We start from the raw sequence: 26385 nt of genomic DNA, 5'->3' as shown, positions 1-26385 counted from the left end.
CCTGCGCTGCGCACTTTTGACGGTGCGCCGTGCGCGCCAAAATCAAACTTTTCGGATTTTGGCGCGCACGGCGCACCGTCAAAAGTGCGCAGCGCAGGTCAAAGCGCAACTAGCGCACGGCCTGCGCACGATCGGCGCACCCTATGCTAAAGATAGGGTGCGCCGATCGCAGGCGCCGCTGTCCGCTAGGAGGCGGCGCTACAAGGAAGGGGCGGGCACGCCGGGCAGAGAGCCGGATCGGGGGCGGAGCTACCCCCGGCCGTGCGCGCGTTGAAAATGCGCTAATGTGAAACCGGCCTTAAAGGGGTTGTTCCAGAGGTAACATCTTTCAAAATGCCACTGACCGGTGGTCAGGAGATCTTCCTTAGAAAGAGCTGATTTTACCAGGGAGAGCAGCAGCAGCTAACCATCCATTGTCGGTGCATCACCTTCAGATGAGACTCTGTAGTACAATATGGTAACTAGTAATGAGAGATCGTGCTGGGATAAGGTGTTATCCGAACATGCTTTTCTGGTAACCGAGTGTCTTTGGCGTGCTCAAAAAATATGTTCGAGTCCCCGCGGGGGCATGTCTCATGGCTGTTTGACAGCCGCAACACATGCAGAGATTGCCTAAGGCCTCTTTCACACTTCAGTTGTTTGACGTCAGTCAAAATCTGCCGTTTGTAGAAAAAAACAGATCCGCCATTTTTTTGGCAGAATCCGTTTTTTCCCATAGACTTACATTAGTGACGGATGCGTTATAATTTTGGCGTCCGCTGTCTTGAGTGGACGGACAAGGAAACGTTTTTTGGTTGCGTTGAAACAGCGGATAGCAACGGATCCGGCGCTGTCCGCCATGTGCTATAATGGACACCTATGGGCGACGGATCCATTGCAGACCGTCTATTGACGGAATCTGCCAGCGGACACCGCTTTTTTATACTGAGCATGCCTGGAAGAACTTCCATTCGTGTAATTTAACCCCAAAAGCCGTTCTGGCACCGAAAACTCTCTCTCGAGTCCTATTGCTTTAAATTTCCGACATTAGCGGCTGCAGAGGATCCATCCGTTTTTTGCAAAGCGGAAACGGATCTGCTTTTTCACACTGACGGTTTGCAAAGGACGTCAAACAACTGAAGTGTGAAAGAGGCCTAACAAACAGGCAAGCGAGACATGCAGTTGTGGGGACTTGAACATATTTTTCGAGCATGTTGAAGACTAGTGATGAGCGAGTATACTCGTTGCTCAGGTTTCCTCCGAGTATTTTGTTGTGCTCGGAGATTTAGTTTTCGTCATCTCAGCTGCATGATCTGTGACTTGCAGACAGGCTGAATACATGCGAGGAATGCCTGTTTGTTAGGGAATCCCCACATGTATTCAGGCTGTCTGCAAGTCGCAAATCATGCAGCTGAGACGACGAAAACTAAATCTCCGAGCACACTAAAATACTCGGAGGACACCTGAGCATGCTCAGGAAAACCCGAGCAATGATGCTACTCGCCCATCACTATTGAAGACACTGTTCACGCACAAGTATGCTCAAATAACACCTTATCCAAGCACGTTGGCTCATCACTAATAGTAATCTTTCAGATTTATGCAATCCCTTAAAATCTAACAGCTTTGGGATGCCAGAAAGGGAGATGCTCACTATTCAGGGTCATAAAGTGAAGACACTACATGATGTCGTCCATATGCTCTAATTGGGCATTTGAGCAGGGGTTGTCCTCATCGAATCACCCTTTTAGGTTGCACTTTTCCCTATAGCTGTTTCTCAAATGGTGAAAACCCCTCCAACAGGTAATATAGACATTCTCTTTTTACCACAACCCCTAAAATTCTGCGCGCAGCCAGATATTTTAGCCAAATAAAAGGGACATATGTTTCTAGCTTTTGTATCTTTAATGACAGATCTTTCCTCAGAGACATCCTGTGACAGGAAATGTGCCAGACATCATGAGGGACATGACATCTTCACACTTCTGCTGCATCTGCAGCATTTTACTCTAGGTGGTGTGGACAAGTCATCTGGCTGGGGCTAGTTATATCTATCTCTTCCCTTCTCACCCATAGAAATATAGGAGTGCCATGAGCGGTTTCCAGTCTTTTATCCCCTATGTGTTATGGCAAGAATCATGAATGCTCAGAGATCCAAACTTTTGCTAGATTTCAGGGCTCATGCACACAGGTGTATTACAACTCTGCAGAAACTCCCATCTTTAATATTCTCTGCCTACAGTGCCCCTCTACATGCCATACCTTGTGGATTTGCTGCGGACCCGCTGCAGATTTCCTACTTATTCACATTACAATGTAAGTCTATGCAAAAAAAAAAAAAAAACAGCTGTGCACAAGCTGCGGAAAAATCCACGCAAAAACGCAGCAGTTTATTTTCCGCAGCATCAGGGCTGTGGAGTCGGTAAGCCAAACCTGCGACTCCGACTCCTCAATTTCCCTTACACCGACTCCAACTCCACGACTCCGACTCCCACACATATTGCTTATATTTAAGTGAAAAATTTATTGTAGTACAATGTGAACCTCAGACATTTAATCATTTTTATGATCCAATAATCAAGATATTTAGATAGAACAGAATATATATTGGTGTACTACCCAGTTTTCATTCTTTTTGGTACAGATACGATATGGATAGACAGATATGGATAAATGGATAGATAGAGCAGATTTCTAATCTGCTTTTGCTATTGAAAACATTATCTATGAGCTCAAAAACCTTTCAGGTGATGCAGTTTTTTAAAAAGATGATCAGCTTTTGCAGCTGAAAAACGTATCCTCAAAAAACACAGGAAAAACGCTGTGTGTGAATGTAGCCTTAGATCAGGAATATAACAGCCATTTATAGGACATTTCACAACTTTCCCAAACTCCTATGAAAAAATATTCAGCACATTCTGCATTGAATTACTGTACCCAATTTATTATATATTTTAGGAGTCGGAGTCGGTCCATTTTATACCGACTCCAACTCCGACTCCACGACTCCGACTCCACAGCCCTGCGCAGCATGTCAATTCTTTGTGCGGATTCCGCAGCGTTTTTACACCCATTACATAAGGCTACTTTCACATGTCCGTCGGTGGCATTCCGGCGCCGTGCGGCAAAAAGATGGAGTGCCGGCTCCAGTCGTGAACGGAGGGACCGGAAGTATATGCGGCGCATCTTACGGCGCCTGACACGGCTATGTTGCAAAGGAGTTACCGGGGAAGAAAAGGATCCACGAGCCGGTGAACGGGGTATGAGAAAGAGATAGATATATATATCTATAGGTAGACAGGTAGAAGCCTGATCCGGCGGCCGGAATGTGCCATTGAGAAACATTGTCCCGCAGAGCCGGAAGGGCCGCATACGTTCATGTCCGGCTTTTTTCACCGGACAAAAAAACACTGCAGCACCCGTCCTGTCCGGCCGCCGGACAGAGGAATTCAGCCGGATCCGGTAAAAACCGGGAACAAAGAGAAGCACATGCAGCGCATGTGCTTCTCAATGACAAAAAAACGTATCCGTTTTTTTTTTTTTGTTTTTTTTACACACATGCCGGATTGTGCCTGACGGCACAAACCGGATGTGTGACAGAGGCCTTATAGGAATCCACAGGTGTAAAAACGCAGGCCAAACCCGCACTAAATCCGCAGGTAAAACGCACAGATTTTGACCTGCGGATTCTGTCAAAAATAGATTCCGCACACGAATCCGCAATGTGTACACATACCCTTAAATGGAGGGCAGATTTCTTCCTAGGATTATATTCATAACAGTTTTTTTTCCCTCTGTTGGATTTCATATAAATCAGTCCATTGACTATGCATGTAGAAAGGGAGATTGATATCCATTGTTAATTTACACTGCAGATTTTTTTCTTGGTATATGAGACAGAGTAAAATCTCATCTACTTTGGTGCTCCTGTAAAGCTATTTTCACACGTTGCGTTTTTGCTGTGTTGTTTTAATGCAAATTTTAAGCTGTGTTTTACAGTAATAGCAAAAGCTATGAGATTTCAGAAATTTCATGCACACACTTTTTTCCTCACTGAATTGGAAAACTGCTGCATTTTTGCAAACTGCAGCACGTCACTTCGAGTGTTTTTTTAACCCACAAAAAGAAGGGCAAAAACGCAGCAGCAAAAAAAAAAAAATGTAGGTATCAGGTTTTGCTGCGTTTTTATTGTCTCTTGTGCATGCTGATAAAGTTTAGTGTCCCCCCAAAAAAATATGATTCAACTTCTTGACATGATGCAAAAGAGCAGGTTTTTCCCACAGTAGAAAAGTGCAGCAAAAACGCAACGTGTGAGCATAGCCTTAGGCTATGTGCACACGCTGCGGATTGGTCTGCGGATTTTTATCTGCAGAACCGCAGGTAAAATGACCTGCGGTTTATCACCTCTACAATGGAGGAGATGGTAAACCGCAACAGAATCCACAGAAAAGAAGTGACATGTCATTTCTTTCTGCGGATTCAAAACCGCAGCTTTTCCACAGTTAAAAATCCGCAGCATGTGCACAGCAGAATGTAAATCTCATAGGATAACATGCTACCGTACACTGTCAGCACTCAGCAGAACTGCTGCAGTTCTACTGCTGCCAAAACCGCAGCAAAAACCGCAGCGTGTGCACATAGCCTTATACACTGCAGATTTTCAGACCACAACCATGTGTCAACCGTGTTTTCTCATCCGGTTTTTCACCATTAAAGGGAATCTATCAGTAGGATCTAATCTCCTAAGCTGTCTATATAGGAATGCCGGTCATAGGAAGCTGAATTAAATGTTACCATGCCACGACACAGCCACGACACACGTAGCTGCGGCGCCGAACAGCTGATTATCCGGAGCGCTCCAGGTAACCGATGCAGCTATGCGATCATCTCCATATCCTTAGAATGTCTGATAAGTCAGGATCCGACATCACCAATCAGCCGTTATCGGTGTCTTCCAGCCACCAGCAAGTGAGTACTTACGGGGGGTGGCTCCATCATCTGACAGTGGTCACGGCAGGGTACTGCACATCTGCCTCCTATTAAAATCAATAGGAGGCAGATGTGTAGTACCCTGTGGTGGCCACTATAATACAGCTCTGCAAGTGAGTGCTTGCGGCCAGCAGCCACCAACACCAGTAGCAGCTGATCAGCGGGTGTGCCGGATGTCAGACCCTGAACGACTACACATTGATGACCTTTACTAAGGATAGGTCATCAATACTAAAGTAGTGGACAACCTCTAAGATCTATGGGTCAGATAATCATCTCCCTGAGAATCTGCCTCCAAAGTTTATTTTAAAATGAAAGGAGTTACCAGTGAGAGACATGTAATGACTGAGTGCTCTCCTGATCTCACTGTAGATCTTCTTTTACATGAATGGGGGTGTTACCAGTGTGAGACATGTAGATGAGAGCAGACTGTCAGTCATTACATGTCTCACACTGGTAACGACCCATTTAAAATAATCTCTGGAGGCAAATTCTTAAGGAGCTCTATGTCCGTCTCATATAGCTTAACATCTCGTTTACAGAATAAAAACTACGTGGATTTCTCTGGAATAAGACATCAGATGACAGATATCAATGAATCATTTTATTCATATCTCTACAACCAAACATGCTCAAATATATGGCTTAGGAGGGTTGATGCTACTGACAGATTACCTTTAAGTGTGGTTTTGGCAGGCCGGAGGAGGTCATTTGGCTTTCTGAACGTAGATTTCATTTTATTAGATTGTTCTTTTTTTAAGCGGCACCTTTAAAGGGTTTTTTCTAAGACTAGAGTAAAAAATGGCCTCCGTCACATAATTCAAACGCCATCCTGTCCTAGTCACGTGTCAGGATGGGCTACAGTCTGAAAAGACACTGCTCTCGAGACTGACAGAGGAGCAGCATCACAAGGCTACGTGCATACAATCAGGAAATAGCGTTTTGGACGCAGAGTATTTTTGCTGCGTTCTAATCACACAGTTAAATCTGCATGTGTTCAGTGAACCATACGGATTTACCGCATCTAATGAATGGCTATGGGTGAAACTACGCAGCTTAGACTAGCGTCTCCTCTACAGAAATTGACGTCCTGCTGCTCATAAACCCGTACCACGGGTGAGTTTACGCAGCGTTAAATAGAAGCACAGTGGGCATAAGATTTCTATAAATCCCATCTACTGTGCGTGTAATGTGGAAAGCAGCGCAGGTGAGCTGCCTCCAAAACACTGCGGTTCCTGATCGTGAGCACGTACCCTCAGCACTCAAATCTTCACCCTTGGCTGACAGAGCCTGGAGAAAAAAAAAAATTCCTCTGTGCTTAGGCATGCTGAGGAAAAGATGTAGTTATTTTGTCACATACTTCTCCAGCACGTGTACTTCTGATACAACTTCTCGGGAGCAGTGATTCTTCAGACCGCAGCCAGTCCTGACAAGTGACAATGACTTGTCTGCATCAGGAGTTGTCCCAAGCCGACAGGTTCAGAAATTCTGAAAAACTCCTTTATTCCAAATTTTCAAAGTACATTTGATAGTCTCTGAAGAGGATTCTATAGGACAAGTGACTGATTTCATGCTGTTTGATGATAGTTGCTGACGGCAGATTTCAGCAAGTCAGAGCCTGATGTGGAGGCCGCACATTCCAGGCTTTGCCTGGGGACAAGTTTGGCATTTTTTTTTTTTTTTTTTTTTAATTTTAAACAATATGCAAAAAAACAACTATAAATCTGTAATGTTCGAGCAAAAGCCTCAGAGCAGTGTATACAAGTATCGGTACCTGCAGTCACCCAGCCGAGTCATTGCTAAGGCACAAAGCCCCAATATGAGGTGTAAGTCCCGTCCTGGCATCGCCAGAGCAGCAGGCACACACCAGTCATCACAGGTACCCGCTGCCCATACTCACAGCGGGCACTGCTCCTGAGCCAGCATGCCATGACTGGAATATACAAGTATCGGTCATGGTACCCACCACAGGTACCCACTAACCATACTCACAGCGGGCATTGCGCCTGAGCCAGCATGCCATGACTGGAATATACAAGTATCGGTCATGGCACCCACCACAGGTACCCGCTGGCCATACTCACAGTGGGCACTGCTCCTGAGCCAGCATGCCATGACTGGAATATACAAGTATCGGTCATGGCACCCACCACAGGTACCCACTAACCATACTCACAGTGGGCACTGCTCCTGAGCCAGCATGCCATGACAGGAATATACAAGTATCGGTCATGGCACCCACCACAGGTACCCACTAACCATACTCACAGCGGGCACTGCTCCTGAGCCAGCATGCCATGACTGGAATATACAAGTATCGGTCATGGCACCCACCACAGGTACCCGCTGGCCATACAGTGGGCACTGCTCCTCTGCCAGCGTGCCATGACTGGAATATACAAGTATCGGTCATGGCACCCACCACAGGTACCCGCTGGCCATACAGTGGGTACTGCTCCTGAGCCAGCATGCCATGACTGGAATATACAAGTATCGGTCATGGCACCCACCACAGGTACCCACTGGCCATACAGTGGGCACTGCTCCTGAGCCAGCATGCCATGACTGGAATATACAAGTATCGGTCATGGCACCCACCACAGGTACCCACTAACCATACTCACAGCGGGGATTGCTCCTGAGCCAGCATGCCATGACTGGAATATACAAGTATCGGTCATGGCACCCCACCACAGGTACCCGCTGGCCATACTCACAGTGGGCACTGCTCCTGAGCCAGCATGCCATGACGGGAATATACAAGTATTGGTCATGGCACCCACCACAGGTACCCGCTGGCCATACAGTGGGCACTGCTCTGAGGCGGCATGCCATGACTGGAATATACAAGTATCGGTCATGGCACCCACCACAGGTACCCACTGGCCATACAGTGGGCACTGCTCCTGAGCCGGCATGCCATGACTGGAATAAACAAGCATCGGTCATGGTACCCACCACAGGTACCCGCTGGCCATACTCACAGCGGGCACTGCTCCTGAGCCAGCATGCCATGACTGGAATAAACAAGCATCGGTCATGGTACCCACCACAGGTACCCGCTGGCCATACTCACAGCGGGCACTGCTCCTGAGCCAGCATGCCATGACTGGAATATACAAGTATCGGTCATGGCACCCACCACAGGTACCTGCTGGCCATACTCACAGCGGGCACTGCTCCTGAGCCAGCATGCCATGACTGGAATATACAAGTATCGGTCATGGTACCCACCACTGGTACCCGCTGGCCATACAGTGGGCACTGCTCCTGAGCCAGCATGCCATGACTGGAATATACAAGTATCGGTCATGGTACCCACCACTGGTACCCGCTGGCCATACAGTGGGCACTGCTCCTGAGCCAGCATGCCATGACTGGAATATACAAGTATCGGTCATGGTACCCACCACTGGTACCCGCTGGCCATACAGTGGGCACTGCTCCTGAGCCAGCATGCCATGACTGGAATATACAAGTATCGGTCATGGTACCCACCACAGGTACCCGCTGGCCATACTCACAGCGGGCACTGCTCCTGAGCCAGCATGCCATGACTGGAATATACAAGTATCGGTCATGGCAACCACCACAGGTACCCGCTGGCCATACAGTGGGCACTGCTCCTCTGCCAGCGTGCCATATACAAGTATCTGTGCCCACAGTCACCCAGCAGCCGCTGCCATGGCACAAAGCATTATATGTGGTGTAAATCCGGTCCTGGCACCTCCAGAGCAGCAGGCACACACCAGCCATCACAGGTACCCACTACCCATACTCACAGTGGGCACTACTCCTCTGCCAGCGTCACCCCGCGCTGCCTTGTTCCAGTGCTTCATCTTGATGCCATAGGAGCGTAGTTGTTGGATGGCGGCCAGCCGGGCCAGGCTGTGGTAGTCAGGGCTCTGCTTCATCGTCACTGCTGTCCCCGCCAGCCACTGTACTCTGCCTGCACCACTGTCCAATCCCTCGCTGTACCCTCCGTGCCCAGCACTCACACCTTCCTCTACCCTAGACCACGGCCCCAGCGCGAATTCTCCCCTCCGTCCCTTCACTTCCCACATCCATCTCACATGCTTTGCCCTCCGCTGTTCTTCTCCCTGCCTTGATGACCCCGCTGCCTCTGCTCCGTTTCCTCTCTACCCGCTCTCGGCTACTTCGTTCTGATTGGTCAGCGCTAGTTCAAATATCAGGCCCCCTCCAGGTTTCCTTAGTAACAAGGCTGTCTAAGTCTGTGCCTGATAGGACGAAGGTGATTGGCCTCCTCATGTCACGTGGCAAGGTGTATAAAAGTGCGGTAGAGCCTAAAGAATACAGGCTCCTTGCAGGTCCTGACTGCAGCCCATACAGTCTAGCAGTTTCACCACTGAAGTAGTGATGGGTAAAATGCGATTTTTTGGTGAGCCGGCTCTTTTGGCTCCGAAAACGGCTCTTCATTTCCTATTACCTTTGACTTTAAATTTGAAGCCAAATTCTGGTATGTGTTAACCCATGATTGTATACCTTTTAGTAAAAATCTACACATGTGCCAATTTATGACATAAAACAGAATAGTTTCCAGAATAACCAGATTTTATATTATTTGCTGTAAAAACTTTAACAAACACAAAATGAACATGCAAAATAGCAACAAGATCCTAATTATCAGTGTCACATTTTAAAGCTACCTTCACACTTCGCAAGTTCGCTGTGGGCTGTCTGCTGCAAACAGTCTGCAGCAAAACTGCAGTGTCACATGTCGCATCTGCATCCAGGCGGATTTAGATAAGGAATTTGTGCTGTTGTGGGTCGGGCGGTGACAGCACAGAGCTGTGCGATCGGTCCCCGGAGGCCAATCACGGAGTTCTGTGCGCATGTCATGCGTGCGCACAGAACTGCCTGTCGCATCTCCGGCCCCGCCCCCTGAGGCAGGGGCATAAGAGAAAATGCAGCGCTGGAGCCGGGAAAGGTAAGAATTGAGCCTACCCCTTTAAACCTGATAATTTCCAAAATAACATTTTGTGTATTCTGTTTAGTATGAAAACATTAACAAATATAAAATGTGCAAAAATATAACAAATGCTCAAAACAGCAGCAGAAAACCATTTTTAAAAGTGCAACATGTTAACTGTGTGTGTTAACTTAAAAACAATCACAAGAGGGCAAGGAATGCTTGTCACAGATTGGAGGGGGGCGGGGCTGTGAGTGCTATGTGCGGCAGCAGGAGGCGCATGCATTCTTTCTCAGTCTCCTGGATAAGATCAGAGTGACTACTGCCGGGAGGGGCGGGGCAAGAGGGGACTGACTGTGGAACGTGAACTGGCAAAGAGCCGTTTAAATTTCAATTGGCTCCCTGCCAGGAGCCGGCTCATATGATTCACTATAAAGAGCCGGCTCTTAGAGCCGGTTCCTTCAGGAGCTACCCATCACTACACTGAAGACGCTAGAGAATACAGGCTCCTTGCAGGTATAAATTACTGCCTGTACAGAGAATACAGGCTCCCTGAAGGCCCTGACTGCAGCTCTTACAGACTAGCAGTTTCACTACTGAAGATGCTAGAGAATACAGGCTCCTTGCAGGTCCTGAGGACAGCAGCCTATACTGTCTAGCAGATTCACCACTGAAGACGCTAGAGAATACAGGCTCCTTGCAGGTATATATTACTCACAGTACAGAGAATACAGGCTGCTTCCAGGTATAAATTACTGCCTGTACAGAGAATACAGCCTCCCTGAAGGCCCTGACTGCAGCTCTTACAGACTAGCAGTTTCACTACTGAAGATGCTAGAGAATACAGGCTCCTTGCAGGTCCTGAGGACAGCAGCCTATACTGTCTAGCAGATTCACCACTGAAGACGCTAGAGAATACAGGCTCCTTGCAGGTATATATTACTCACCGTACAGAGAATACAGGCTGCTTCCAGGTATAAATTACTGCCTGTACAGAGAATACAGGCTCTTTACAGGTATATATTTTTGGCTAATTCAGATTGTACAGGCACCTACCAGGGCCTGACTGCAGCCTATACAGTCTAGCTGCTTCACTAATGAAGATGCTAGAGAATACAGGCTCCTTGCAGGTATAAATTTCTGCCAGTACAGAGAATACAGGCTCCCTGAAGGCCCTGACTGCAGCTCTTACAGACTAGCAGTTTCACTGCTGAAGATGCTAGAGAATACAGGCTCCTTGCAGGTTTATATTATTGGCTAATTCTGATTGTGCAGGCTCCTTCCAGGGCCTGACTGCAGCCCATACAGTAGAGAATACAAGCTCCTTCCAGGTCCTGACTGCAGCCCATACAGTCTAGCTGCTTCACTAATGAAGACGCTAGAGAGTACAGGCTCCTTCCAGGTATATATTAGTAAGGACATCACAATGTATGGGCTTCCAGGTCCTGACTGCATCCCATACAGTCTAGCTGCTTCACTAATGAAGATGCTAGAGAATACAGGCTCCCTGCAGGTCCTGGCTGCAGCCCATACAGTCTAGCAGTTTCACCACTGAAGATGCTAAAGAATACAGGCTCCTTGCAGGTCCTGGCTGCAGCCTATACAGTCTAGCAGTTTCACCACTGAAGATGCTAGAGAATACAGGCTCCCTGCAGGTCCTGAGGACAGCAGCCTATACTGTCTAGCAGTTTCACCACTGAAGATGCTAGAGAATACAGGCTCCCTGCAGGTCCTGAGGACAGCAGCCTATACAGTCTAGCAGTTTCACCACTGAAGATGCTAAAGAATACAGGCTCCCTGCAGGTCCTGACTGCAGCCTATACTGTCTAGCAGATTCACCACTGAAGACGCTAGAGAATACAGGCTCCTTGCAGGTCCTGACTGCAGCCTATACTGTCTAGCAGATTCACCACTGAAGACGCTAGAGAATACAGGCTCCCTGCAGGACCTGACTGCAACCTATACAGCCTAGCAGTTTCACCACTGAAGATGCTAAAGAATACAGGCTCCTTGCAGGTCCTGGCTGCAGCCTATACAGTCTAGCAGTTTCACCACTGAAGATGCTAGAGAATACAGGCTCCCTGCAGGTCCTGAGGACAGCAGCCTATACTGTCTAGCAGATTCACCACTGAAGACGCTAGAGAATACAGGCTCCTTGCAGGTCCTGACTGCAGCCTATACAGTCTAGCTGGTTCACCACTGAAGACGCTAGAGAATACAGGCTCCTTGCAGGTATATATTACTCACAGTACAGAGAATACAGGCTGCTTCCAGGTATAAATTACTGCCTGTACAGAGAATACAGGCTCTTTGCAGGTATATATTTTTGGCTAATTCAGATTGTACAGGCACCTACCAGGGCCTGACTGCAGCCTATACAGTCTAGCTGCTTCACTAATGAAGATGCTAGAGAATACAGGCTCCTTGCAGGTATAAATTTCTGCCAGTACAGAGAATACAGGCTCCCTGAAGGCCCTGACTGCAGCTCTTACAGACTAGCAGTTTCACTACTGAAGATGCTAGAGAATACAGGCTCCTTGCAGGTTTATATTATTGGCTAATTCTGATTGTGCAGGCTCCTTCCAGGGCCTGACTGCAGCCCATACAGTCTAGCTGCTTCACTAATGAAGACGCTAGAGACTACAGGCTCCTTCCAGGTATATATTAGTAAGGATATCACAATGTATGGGCTTCCAGGTCCTGACTGCATCCCATACAGTCTAGCTGCTTCACTAATGAAGATGCTAGAGAATACAGGCTCCCTGCAGGTCCTGACTGCAGCCTATACAGTCTAGCTGGTTCACCACTGAAGACGCTAGAGAATACAGGCTCCTTGCAGGTATATATTACTCACCGTACAGAGAATACAGGCTGCTTCCAGGTATAAATTACTGCCTGTACAGAGAATACAGGCTCTTTGCAGGTTTATATTTTTGGCTAATTCAGATTGTACAGGCACCTACCAGGGCCTGGCTGCAGCCCATACAGTCTAGCAGTTTCACCACTGAAGATGCTAAAGAATACAGGCTCCTTGCAGGTCTTGACTGCAGCCTATACAGTCTAGCAGATTCACCACTGAAGATGCTAGAGAATACAGGCTCCTTGCAGGTCTTGACTGCAGCCTATACAGTCTAGCAATTTCACCACTGAAGATGCTAGAGAATACAGGCTCCTTGCAGGTTTATATTATTGGCTAATTCTGATTGTGCAGGCTCCTTCCAGGGCCTGACTGCAGCCCATACAGTAGAGAATACAAGCTCCTTCCAGGTCCTGACTGCATCCCATACAGTCTAGCTGCTTCACTAATGAAGATGCTAGAGAATACAGGCTCCTTGCAGGTCCTGAGGACAGCAGCCTATACTGTCTAGCAGATTCACCACTGAAGACGCTAGAGAATACAGGCTCCCTGCAGGACCTGACTGCAGCCTATACAGTCTAGCAGTTTCACCACTGAAGATGCTAAAGAATACAGGCTCCTTGCAGGTCCTGGCTGCAGCCTATACAGTCTAGCAGTTTCACCACTGAAGATGCTAGAGAATACAGGCTCCCTGCAGGTCCTGACTGCAGCCTATACTGTCTAGCAGATTCACCACTGAAGACGCTAGAGAATACAGGCTCCCTGCAGGACCTGACTGCAACCTATACAGCCTAGCAGTTTCACCACTGAAGATGCTAAAGAATACAGGCTCCTTGCAGGTCCTGGCTGCAGCCTATACAGTCTAGCAGTTTCACCACTGAAGATGCTAGAGAATACAGGCTCCCTGCAGGTCCTGAGGACAGCAGCCTATACTGTCTAGCAGTTTCACCACTGAAGATGCTAGAGAATACAGGCTCCCTGCAGGACCTGACTGCAGCCTATACAGTCTAGCAGTTTCACCACTGAAGATGCTAAAGAATACAGGCTCCTTGCAGGTCCTGGCTGCAGCCTATACAGTCTAGCAGTTTCACCACTGAAGATGCTAGAGAATACAGGCTCCCTGCAGGTCCTGACTGCAGCCTATACTGTCTAGCAGATTCACCACTGAAGACGCTAGAGAATACAGGCTCCCTGCAGGACCTGACTGCAACCTATACAGCCTAGCAGTTTCACCACTGAAGATGCTAAAGAATACAGGCTCCTTGCAGGTCCTGGCTGCAGCCTATACAGTCTAGCAGTTTCACCACTGAAGATGCTAGAGAATACAGGCTCCCTGCAGGTCCTGAGGACAGCAGCCTATACTGTCTAGCAGATTCACCACTGAAGACGCTAGAGAATACAGGCTCCTTGCAGGTCCTGACTGCAGCCTATACAGTCTAGCTGGTTCACCACTGAAGACGCTAGAGAATACAGGCTCCTTCCAGGTATATATTAGTAAGGATATCACAATGTATGGGCTTCCAGGTCCTGACTGCAGCCCATACAGTAGAGAATACAAGCTCCTTCCAGGTCCTGACTGCAGCCCATACAGTCTAGCTGCTTCACTAATGAAGACGCTAGAGAGTACAGGCTCCTTCCAGGTATATATTAGTAAGGACATCACAATGTATGGGCTTCCAGGTCCTGACTGCATCCCATACAGTCTAGCTGCTTCACTAATGAAGATGCTAGAGAATACAGGCTCCTTGCAGGTCCTGGCTGCAGCCCATACAGTAGAGAATACAAGCTCCTTCCAGGTCCTGACTGCAGCCCATACAGTCTAGCTGCTTCACTAATGAAGATGCTAGAGAATACAGGCTCCTTGCAGGTCCTGGCTGCAGCCCATACAGTCTAGCAGTTTCACCACTGAAGATGCTAAAGAATACAGGCTCCTTGCAGGTCCTGACTGCAGCCTATACAGTCTAGCTGGTTCACCACTGAAGACGCTAGAGAATACAGGCTCCTTGCAGGTATATATTACTCACAGTACAGAGAATACAGGCTGCTTCCAGGTATAAATTACTGCCTGTACAGAGAATACAGGCTCTTTGCAGGTTTATATTTTTGGCTAATTCAGATTGTACAGGCACCTACCAGGGCCTGATTGCAGCCTATACAGTCTAGCTGGTTCACCACTGAAGACGCTAGAGAATACAGGCTCCTTGCAGGTATATATTACTCACAGTACAGAGAATACAGGCTGCTTCCAGGTATAAATTACTGCCTGTACAGAGAATACAGGCTCTTTGCAGGTATATATTTTTGGCTAATTCAGATTGTACAGGCACCTACCAGGGCCTGACTGCAGCCTATAAAGTCTAGCTGCTTCACTAATGAAGATGCTAGAGAATACAGGCTCCTTGCAGGTATAAATTTCTGCCAGTACAGAGAATACAGGCTCCCTGAAGGCCCTGACTGCAGCTCTTACAGACTAGCAGTTTCACTACTGAAGATGCTAGAGAATACAGGCTCCTTGCAGGTTTATATTATTGGCTAATTCTGATTGTGCAGGCTCCTTCCAGGGCCTGACTGCAGCCCATACAGTCTAGCTGCTTCACTAATGAAGACGCTAGAGAGTACAGGCTCCTTCCAGGTATATATTAGTAAGGATATCACAATGTATGGGCTTCCAGGTCCTGACTGCAGCCCATACAGTAGAGAATACAAGCTCCTTCCAGGGCCTGACTGCAGCCCATACATTCTAGCTGCTTCACTAATGAAGACGCTAGAGAGTACAGGCTCCTTCCAGGTATATATTAGTAAGGACATCACAATGTATGGGCTTCCAGGTCCTGACTGCATCCCATACAGTCTAGCTGCTTCACTAATGAAGATGCTAGAGAATACAGGCTCCTTGCAGGTCCTGGCTGCAGCCCATACAGTCTAGCAGTTTCACCACTGAAGATGCTAAAGAATACAGGCTCCTTGCAGGTCCTGACTGCAGCCTATACAGTCTAGCTGGTTCACCACTGAAGACGCTAGAGAATACAGGCTCCTTGCAGGTATATATTACTCACAGTACAGAGAATACAGGCTGCTTCCAGGTATAAATTACTGCCTGTACAGAGAATACAGGCTCTTTGCAGGTATATATTTTTGGCTAATTCAGATTGTACAGGCACCTACCAGGGCCTGACTGCAGCCTATACAGTCTAGCTGCTTCACTAATGAAGATGCTAGAGAATACAGGCTCCTTGCAGGTATAAATTTCTGCCAGTACAGAGAATACAGGCTCCCTGAAGGCCCTGACTGCAGCTCTTACAGACTAGCAGTTTCACCACTGAAGATGCTAAAGAATACAGGCTCCTTGCAGGTCCTGACTGCAGCCTATACAGTCTAGCTGGTTCACCACTGAAGACGCTAGAGAATACAGGCTCCTTGCAGGTATATATTACTCACAGTACAGAGAATACAGGCTGCTTCCAGGTATAAATTACTGCCTGTACAGAGAATACAGGCTCTTTGCAGGTTTATATTTTTGGCTAATTCAGATTGTACAGGCACCTACCAGGGCCTGACTGCAGCCTATACAGTCTAGCTGGTTCACCACTGAAGACGCTAGAGAATACAGGCTCCTTGCAGGTATATATTACTCACAGTACAGAGAATACAGGCTGCTTCCAGGTATAAATTACTGCCTGTACAGAGAATACAGGCTCTTTGCAGGTATATATTTTTGGCTAATTCAGATTGTACAGGCACCTACCAGGGCCTGACTGCAGCCTATACAGTCTAGCTGCTTCACTAATGAAGATGTTAGAGAATACAGGCTCCTTGCAGGTATAAATTTCTGCCAGTACAGAGAATACAGGCTCCCTGAAGGCCCTGACTGCAGCTCTTACAGACTAGCAGTTTCACTACTGAAGATGCTAAAGAATACAGGCTCCTTGCAGGTCCTGGCTGCAGCCTATACAGTCTAGCAGATTCACCACTGAAGATGCTAGAGAATACAGGCTCCTTGCAGGTCTTGACTGCAGCCTATACAGTCTAGCAATTTCACCACTGAAGATGCTAGAGAATACAGGCTCCTTGCAGGTTTATATTATTGGCTAATTCTGATTGTGCAGGCTCCTTCCAGGGCCTGACTGCATCCCATACAGTCTAGCTGCTTCACTAATGAAGATGCTAGAGAATACAGGCTCCTTGCAGGTCCTGAGGACAGCAGCCTATACTGTCTAGCAGATTCACCACTGAAGACGCTAGAGAATACAGGCTCCTTGCAGGACCTGACTGCAGCCTATACAGTCTAGCAGTTTCACCACTGAAGATGCTAGAGAATACAGGCTCCCTGCAGGTCCTGAGGACAGCAGCCTATACTGTCTAGCAGATTCACCACTGAAGACGCTAGAGAATACAGGCTCCTTGCAGGTCCTGACTGCAGCCTATACAGTCTAGCTGGTTCACCACTGAAGACGCTAGAGAATACAGGCTCCTTGCAGGTATATATTACTCACAGTACAGAGAATACAGGCTGCTTCCAGGTATAAATTACTGCCTGTACAGAGAATACAGGCTCTTTGCAGGTATATATTTTTGGCTAATTCAGATTGTACAGGCACCTACCAGGGCCTGACTGCAGCCTATACAGTCTAGCTGCTTCACTAATGAAGATGCTAGAGAATACAGGCTCCTTGCAGGTATAAATTTCTGCCAGTACAGAGAATACAGGCTCCCTGAAGGCCCTGACTGCAGCTCTTACAGACTAGCAGTTTCACTACTGAAGATGCTAGAGAATACAGGCTCCTTGCAGGTTTATATTATTGGCTAATTCTGATTGTGCAGGCTCCTTCCAGGGCCTGACTGCAGCCCATACAGTCTAGCTGCTTCACTAATGAAGACTCTAGAGAGTACAGGCTCCTTCCAGGTATATATTAGTAAGGATATCACAATGTATGGGCTTCCAGGTCCTGACTGCAGCCCATACAGTAGAGAATACAAGCTCCTTCCAGGTCCTGACTGCAGCCCATACAGTCTAGCTGCTTCACTAATGAAGACGCTAGAGAGTACAGGCTCCTTCCAGGTATATATTAGTAAGGACATCACAATGTATGGGCTTCCAGGTCCTGACTGCATCCCATACAGTCTAGCTGCTTCACTAATGAAGATGCTAGAGAATACAGGCTCCCTGCAGGTCCTGGCTGCAGCCCATACAGTCTAGCAGTTTCACCACTGAAGATGCTAAAGAATACAGGCTCCTTGCAGGTCCTGACTGCAGCCTATACAGTCTAGCTGGTTCACCACTGAAGACGCTAGAGAATACAGGCTCCTTGCAGGTATATATTACTCACAGTACAGAGAATACAGGCTGCTTCCAGGTATAAATTACTGCCTGTACAGAGAATACAGGCTCTTTGCAGGTTTATATTTTTGGCTAATTCAGATTGTACAGGCACCTACCAGGGCCTGACTGCAGCCTATACAGTCTAGCTGGTTCACCACTGAAGACGCTAGAGAATACAGGCTCCTTGCAGGTATATATTACTCACAGTACAGAGAATACAGGCTGCATCCAGGTATAAATTACTGCCTGTACAGAGAATACAGGCTCTTTGCAGGTATATATTTTTGGCTAATTCTGATTGTGCAGGCTCCTTCCAGGGCCTGACTGCAGCCCATACAGTCTAGCTGCTTCACTAATGAAGACTCTAGAGAGTACAGGCTCCTTCCAGGTATATATTAGTAAGGACATCACAATGTATGGGCTTCCAGGTCCTGACTGCAGCCCATACAGTAGAGAATACAAGCTCCTTCCAGGGCCTGACTGCATCCCATACAGTCTAGCTGCTTCACTAATGAAGATGCTAGAGAATACAGGCTCCTTGCAGGTCCTGGCTGCAGCCCATACAGTCTAGCTGGTTCACCACTGAAGACGCTAGAGAATACAGGCTCCTTTCAGGTATATATTACTCACAGTACAGAGAATACAGGCTGCTTCCAGGTATAAATTACTGCCTGTACAGAGAATACAGGCTCTTTGCAGGTTTATATTTTTGGCTAATTCAGATTGTACAGGCACCTACCAGGGCCTGACTGCAGCCTATACAGTCTAGCTGGTTCACCACTGAAGACGCTAGAGAATACAGGCTCCTTGCAAGTATATATTACTCACAGTACAGAGAATACAGGCTGCTTCCAGGTATAAATTACTGCCTGTACAGAGAATACAGGCTCTTTGCAGGTATATATTTTTGGCTAATTCAGATTGTACAGGCACCTACCAGGGCCTGACTGCAGCCTATAAAGTCTAGCTGCTTCACTAATGAAGATGCTAGAGAATACAGGCTCCTTGCAGGTATAAATTTCTGCCAGTACAGAGAATACAGGCTCCCTGAAGGCCCTGACTGCAGCTCTTACAGACTAGCAGTTTCACTACTGAAGATGCTAAAGAATACAGGCTCCTTGCAGGTCCTGGCTACAGCCTATACAGTCTAGCAGATTCACCACTGAAGATGCTAGAGAATACAGGCTCCTTGCAGGTCTTGACTGCAGCCTATACAGTCTAGCAATTTCACCACTGAAGATGCTAGAGAATACAGGCTCCTTGCAGGTTTATATTATTGGCTAATTCTGATTGTGCAGGCTCCTTCCAGGGCCTGACTGCAGCCCATACAGTAGAGAATACAAGCTCCTTCCAGGTCCTGACTGCATCCCATACAGTCTAGCTGCTTCACTAATGAAGATGCTAGAGAATACAGGCTCCTTGCAGGTCCTGAGGACAGCAGCCTATACTGTCTAGCAGATTCACCACTGAAGACGCTAGAGAATACAGGCTCCTTGCAGGACCTGACTGCAGCCTATACTGTCTAGCAGATTCACCACTGAAGACGCTAGAGAATACAGGCTCCTTGCAGGACCTGACTGCAGCCTATACAGTCTAGCAGTTTCACCACTGAAGATGCTAGAGAATACAGGCTCCCTGCAGGTCCTGACTGCAGCCTATACTGTCTAGCAGATTCACCACTGAAGATGCTAGAGAATACAGGCTCCTTGCAGGTCCTGACTGCAGCCTATACTGTCTAGCAGATTCACCACTGAAGATGCTAGAGAATACAGGCTCCCTGCAGGACCTGACTGCAACCTATACAGCCTAGCAGTTTCACCACTGAAGATGCTAAAGAATACAGGCTCCTTGCAGGTCCTGGCTGCAGCCTATACAGTCTAGCAGTTTCACCAATGAAGATGCTAGAGAATACAGGCTCCCTGCAGGTCCTGAGGACAGCAGCCTATACTGTCTAGCAGATTCACCACTGAAGACGCTAGAGAATACAGGCTCCTTGCAGGTCCTGACTGCAGCCTATACAGTCTAGCTGGTTCACCACTGAAGACGCTAGAGAATACAGGCTCCTTGCAGGTATATATTACTCACAGTACAGAGAATACAGGCTGCTTCCAGGTATAAATTACTGCCTGTACAGAGAATACAGGCTCTTTGCAGGTATATATTTTTGGCTAATTCAGATTGTACAGGCACCTACCAGGGCCTGACTGCAGCCTATACAGTCTAGCTGCTTCACTAATGAAGATGCTAGAGAATACAGGCTCCTTGCAGGTATAAATTTCTGCCAGTACAGAGAATACAGGCTCCCTGAAGGCCCTGACTGCAGCTCTTACAGACTAGCAGTTTCACTACTGAAGATGCTAAAGAATACAGGCTCCTTGCAGGTCCTGGCTGCAGCCTATACAGTCTAGCAATTTCACCACTGAAGATGCTAGAGAATACAGGCTCCTTGCAGGTTTATATTATTGGCTAATTCTGATTGTGCAGGCTCCTTCCAGGGCCTGACTGCAGCCCATACAGTAGAGAATACAAGCTCCTTCCAGGTCCTGACTGCATCCCATACAGTCTAGCTGCTTCACTAATGAAGATGCTAGAGAATACAGGCTCCTTGCAGGTCCTGAGGACAGCAGCCTATACTGTCTAGCAGATTCACCACTGAAGACGCTAGAGAATACAGGCTCCTTGCAGGACCTGACTGCAGCCTATACTGTCTAGCAGATTCACCACTGAAGACGCTAGAGAATACAGGCTCCCTGCAGGACCTGACTGCAACCTATACAGCCTAGCAGTTTCACCACTGAAGATGCTAAAGAATACAGGCTCCTTGCAGGTCCTGGCTGCAGCCTATACAGTCTAGCAGTTTCACCACTGAAGATGCTAGAGAATGCAGGCTCCCTGCAGGTCCTGAGGACAGCAGCCTATACTGTCTAGCAGATTCACCACTGAAGACGCTAGAGAATACAGGCTCCTTGCAGGTCCTGACTGCAGCCTATACAGTCTAGCTGGTTCACCACTGAAGACGCTAGAGAATACAGGCTCCTTGCAGGTATATATTACTCACAGTACAGAGAATACAGACTGCTTCCAGGTATAAATTACTGCCTGTACAGAGAATACAGGCTCTTTGCAGGTATATATTTTTGGCTAATTCAGATTGTACAGGCACCTACCAGGGCCTGACTGCAGCCTATACAGTCTAGCTGCTTCACTAATGAAGATGCTAGAGAATACAGGCTCCTTGCAGGTATAAATTTCTGCCAGTACAGAGAATACAGGCTCCCTGAAGGCCCTGACTGCAGCTCTTACAGACTAGCAGTTCCACTGCTGAAGATGCTAGAGAATACAGGCTCCTTGCAGGTTTATATTATTGGCTAATTCTGATTGTGCAGGCTACTTCCAGGGCCTGACTGCAGCCCATACAGTAGAGAATACAAGCTCCTTCCAGGTCCTGACTGCAGCCCATACAGTCTAGCTGCTTCACTAATGAAGACGCTAGAGAGTGCAGGCTACTTCCAGGTATATATTAGTGACTACATCTGAATGTATTGGCTCCTTCCAGGCAAGGGCGTAACAATAGGGCGCTTGTAGGGGTCATGATCAGCCTTAGAGTTACAGGGGCCTGGCTCTGCCGACCACTGAACCCAGCGTCTGCTTCTGTCACTGTGCGGCAGTCTGCCCTGGTTGTTCCCGGGTTCACGGCCACCGGAGGACTGGCACTGTACATTTAATTGCGGCCAGGAAACTGTCATCCCATGGTGCAGCGTGCAGCACCTTGATGCGGTAATGGTAAGCGTGCGCTCCATGGACGAGCTAGAGAATCTATATCCTGCCATTTCCTGGTTGGGCGGTATGGTGCAGTATGTCTGTGTGGGGGCAGGTTATACAGGGGATGTGTCTGTGTGGGGGGTATACAGGGGGCAGTGTGTCTGTGTATAGGGAAGTTATATAGGGGCAGTGTATCTGTGTGGGGAGAATTTAGGCTATCTGGAGGGCAATGAGGCTGTATTATGCTATATTGAAGACTATGAGGCTGCATTATACTATATGGAGAGCTATGAGTCTGCATTACACTATATAGATGGCTATGAGGCTGCACTATACTATTTGGAGGGACTATGAGACTGCATTTTACTATATGAATGGCTACAAAGCTGCATTATACTATACCAAGGGCTATCAGGCTGCATTATACTATTGTGGAGGGCCATATATACCAGAATGGGGGACATGTATACCAGGATAATGGCATATTCCAGGAGATGGACCATACAGAGCAGGATGTGGCACATTATATAGCAGGGTGAGGTACATAATGAAGGGGGAGAGGGATGAATTTGTGAGTATAGGATATAGAACGTTAAGTGGTGCCCATACATCTAATCAATGTGGAGTGGGGAGGGAGGGCCCAGAGCAAATATTGCACCAGGGCCCATCGGACTGTAGTTATGCCACTGCTTCCAGGTATATATTAGTGAGGATTTCAGAATGTATGGGGTCCTGGTAGGTTTTCATTGCAGGCCATTTGCATTCTAGGCCATTTACTTGGGAAGACAGTATAATGCAAAACTCTCAACCGTCCAGTATCAAGCGATCTTAGTCCCGTTATCCCGACAAATCAAGGTTTTGCCTCTCTCTTTGCTGGGTCCAGCGCTCCTGCTCATTTTGAAGAATGTATGTCATCTTTCTGCACACATACATAATTAAAAAAATACATCTCCCCAAGACTCCGACTCATTAACTGAATGTTCGCAAGTAACTGATGTCTCAATGAGCCACAGCCCACACTGAAGATTTAAAAATGTGTTATCAGTGAGCTCTATTGCAGGCTAAACCCAGACACATGATATAGGTACATAGAGATACATTCTACATAGCAGTGTGTCTCTAGGTCACTTTATTCATTCAATAGGTGAAGAAAAATGTAAAAAAATTGCGTCATATAAAATTTATAAATATAACAATTGAAAAAATGTAATTGTTTTTAAAGCCTTCATCACCAAGCCTCTCACTTTCCTAACAATATTTTAAACAAATTTCACTTTCCTGACTGTACCTTTTTTCACATTTCAATTTTAGATGATAACTCTGGAACACTTCAATGGATCCCAGTTATTCGGAGATTGTTCTTCATGTGTTTTTGTCCTTTTTTTTTGCTTTTTTACAATAAATTTTGAAAATGATAACTTTCAACTTTTTTGCCCTAAAGCAGATATATGCCACAAAATGGTTCATAAATAACATTTCCCACATGTCTACGTTACATCAGCACAATTTCTGAACTATACACTTTTTTGTTATAAAGTTAGGGGAAAATGAACCAGACATTTTAAGCTGCAATTTCTAATGAGTACACTGATACCGCATATGTGTTCGAAAGCCACTGTTTTGTCGCACGACAGGGCTCGGAAGGGAAGGAGTGTCATTAGTCTTGTCAAATATTAAAATCATCTGGAATCATTTACTGCCACCATGTTGCATTTGCAAAGCCCCTGATGTTCATAAACAGTGTACACTGTCCACAAGTGACCCTATTTTTGAAACTACATCCTGCAAGGAACTTGTCTAGCATTTTTGTGAGCTCCCTGCTAGCCGCGATTCTAACATTTCAGCATGGGTCAGCTACAGCAGCCATGACTGCCGATTCCGGCAGAAAACAGGAATTGAGGGCATATTTGCCCTCCGATTCTGTTCGGTCCGGAGCTGTCAGTCTGTGTACGCTGCATCCAGCAAAACACCAGACACAGCCTGACATCAAAAACCCGTGGTGTGAAGCCAGCTTAAAAAAATTTTTTGTTCAAGTTTTGCATTGCCTTAAGCTGGTTTCATACTTCAGGATTTTCCATGATCATTGCCCATCCAGTTTGTGTGTCAAAAACAGGAGTGACTCCAAAACTCAGAACAGGTGTCAATCTTTTAATTATAGTTTTCCTCTGCAAGTTCCTCTACTGCTTTTGGGGGCACAAACTGGATGGACACTGATCAGTGAAAATCCTGCAGTGTGAAACCAGCCTAGGGCTGGCGTCACACCACGATTTTACCCAGTCAGATTCTTTCTGGTGTTTTGCAGGATGCACCAGACAGAACATGATCAAGTTTTGCCCCCATGTGTCCCTATGGTGCTGGATGGCAGTTATTTTCCATCCGGTTTTGTCTGTGAGCATCATGCTCGAGCACATGAGGGATCAGTACTGATTTATTGATTGTGCTGACAACCTTTATTGTACACATGGCAAACAGTCAGGTAACACCAAATAAAGGTCATGTTGATAATTTTTATATAAATTCAGGCATTCTTATAACACACTAGAAGAATGGGCTGTTTTGCCTGTTGCAGACTCTTAATAGCTTATGGCATTCATGCTTCAATGAAACCTAGAGATTCACTGCTATTACAAATTTTTTGGTCAGTTGGTTATGTGGAGCCATCACCATATAGTACTTGATGATAAACAACTTACTAAGCGAAAAGAAGCTCTGACTGAAGTATCAGCTCAGATGACTGAGCTACAGGACTGCCAGTAGCAAGAGAACTCAGGTCCTGAATGTGCAGCTGCTGCCATATCTTCAGCCTCCTCAGATGGTGAATCTGACCATATTCCAGACAAATTCCTCATGTGCTCTCAAAAGGGTGTTCATGAAACCGGATAGTGCACAAGTCAATTCATTTCTACCCTGAAGTTATTAGCTGTTAGTGTGTGGTACACAGTTTCCACCAGCCCACATTAGTGTAGAGATGTTGTTCTCTAGCATTAAAATAATCTATTTGTGAGAGAAAATTCATACACTGCACAAATGTTTTCATTACCTTTTTATTTCAAAAATAACGTTAAGATTTATTGTATAGTGTATGGCATATTACCAGTATATTATACTTGTGTTGTAAAGTTGTAATAAATATTTTATGTTACAGTAAAATAGCATGATTATTATATCATACTGGTAATGAAAAGCCTGTTACCATTTGACTGAAGTAAATAGAACTTAATCCTTTTTACCCTCGAGTAGAGTTGAGCGATACCGTCCGATACTTCAAAGTATCGTATCGGATGGTATCGGCCGATCTTTAAAAAAAAGTATCGGTATCGCCGATTCCGATACCGGAAGTCCCATTCAAGTCTATGGGACTTCCGGTATCGGAATAAGAAAAACCCTTTCCTGCCCTTGTACAGCCTCTCTGGGGTCTGTACGGGCCTTTCGGGGGGCTGTGCCGGCCTGCCAGGGGGTCTGTGCAGGCTCCGGTGGTCTGTGCCGGCCTGCCGGTGGTCTGTGCAGGCTCCGGGGGGCTGTGCCGGCCTGCCGGGGGGCTGTGCCGGCCTGCCGGGGGGCTGTGCAGGCTCCGGGGGGCTGTGCCGGCCTGCCGGGGGGCTGTGCCGGCCTGCCGGGGGGCTGTGCCGGCCTGCCGGGGGGCTGTGCCGGCCTGCCGGTGGTCTGTGCAGGCTCCGGGGGTCTGTGCAGGCATCGTCCGATGGGACTACAAGTCCCATCGGGCGATGCCTGCTACCATGACAGTGATTGACACATTAGCCAATGATGGGACAGTAGTAGTCCCATCATCCGGCTAATGTGTTAAATGTAAAAAAAAAATAAAAAAATTACATGCTACATACATACAACATGCATACTACATACATGCTACATTCATACTACATAAATACTACATGCAACATACATACTACATATATACTACATGCATGCTACATACATACTGCATGCTACATACATACCACATATATACTACATACATACTACATGCATGCTACATGCTACATACATAACACATATATACTACATGCATGCTACATACATACTACATGCTACATACTACATATATACTACATGCATGCTACATACTACATGCTACATACATACTACATGCATGCTACATACATACTACATACATACTACATATATACTACATGCATGCTACATACATACTACATGCTACATACTACATGCATGCTACATACATACTACATGCTACATACTACATGCATGCTACATACATACTACATGCTACATACTACATATATACTACATGCATGCTACATACATACTACATACATACTACATATATACTACATGCATGCTACATACTACATGCTACATACATACTACATATATACTACATTCATACTACATACTACATACATACTACATACATACTACATACATACTACATACATACTACATACATACTACATGCATGCTACATACATACTACATGCATGCTACATACATACCACATACATACTACATGCTACATACATACCACATATATACTACATACATACAATACATTCATACAATACATAC

General features: G+C 46.6%; 1 protein-coding gene and 1 long non-coding RNA gene across 4 annotated transcripts in view; one reads left to right on the top strand and one right to left on the bottom strand.

Annotated features, from left to right (window-relative positions):
• ARHGAP11A (Rho GTPase activating protein 11A) overlaps positions 1-9172 on the bottom strand; it is a 35944-nt gene extending 26772 nt beyond the window's left edge. For all 3 annotated transcript variants that reach the window (XM_073552145.1, XM_073552146.1, XM_073552147.1), the window contains exon 1: positions 8751-9172. In XM_073552145.1, the coding sequence (XP_073408246.1) occupies positions 8751-9032 (282 nt within the window). In that variant the 5' untranslated portion in view covers positions 9033-9172. The remainder of the gene's footprint in view (positions 1-8750) is intronic.
• Positions 9173-9312: 140 nt separating this feature from the next.
• The window catches only part of LOC141055527 (uncharacterized), a 36092-nt gene continuing 19019 nt past the window's right edge, over positions 9313-26385 (top strand). Inside the window, exon 1 of the long non-coding RNA XR_012221483.1 lies at positions 9313-9445. This is a non-coding gene — a long non-coding RNA (uncharacterized lncRNA). The remainder of the gene's footprint in view (positions 9446-26385) is intronic.

The sequence above is a fragment of the Dendrobates tinctorius genome, unplaced genomic scaffold (assembly GCF_039654945.1).
Source record: "Dendrobates tinctorius isolate UK_male_01 unplaced genomic scaffold, ASM3965494v1 ptg000186l, whole genome shotgun sequence".
Taxonomy (NCBI): Eukaryota; Metazoa; Chordata; class Amphibia; order Anura; family Dendrobatidae; genus Dendrobates; species Dendrobates tinctorius.
The sequence above is the reverse complement of the archived record's forward strand: the minus strand, read 5'-3'. Positions and strand labels throughout refer to the sequence as shown.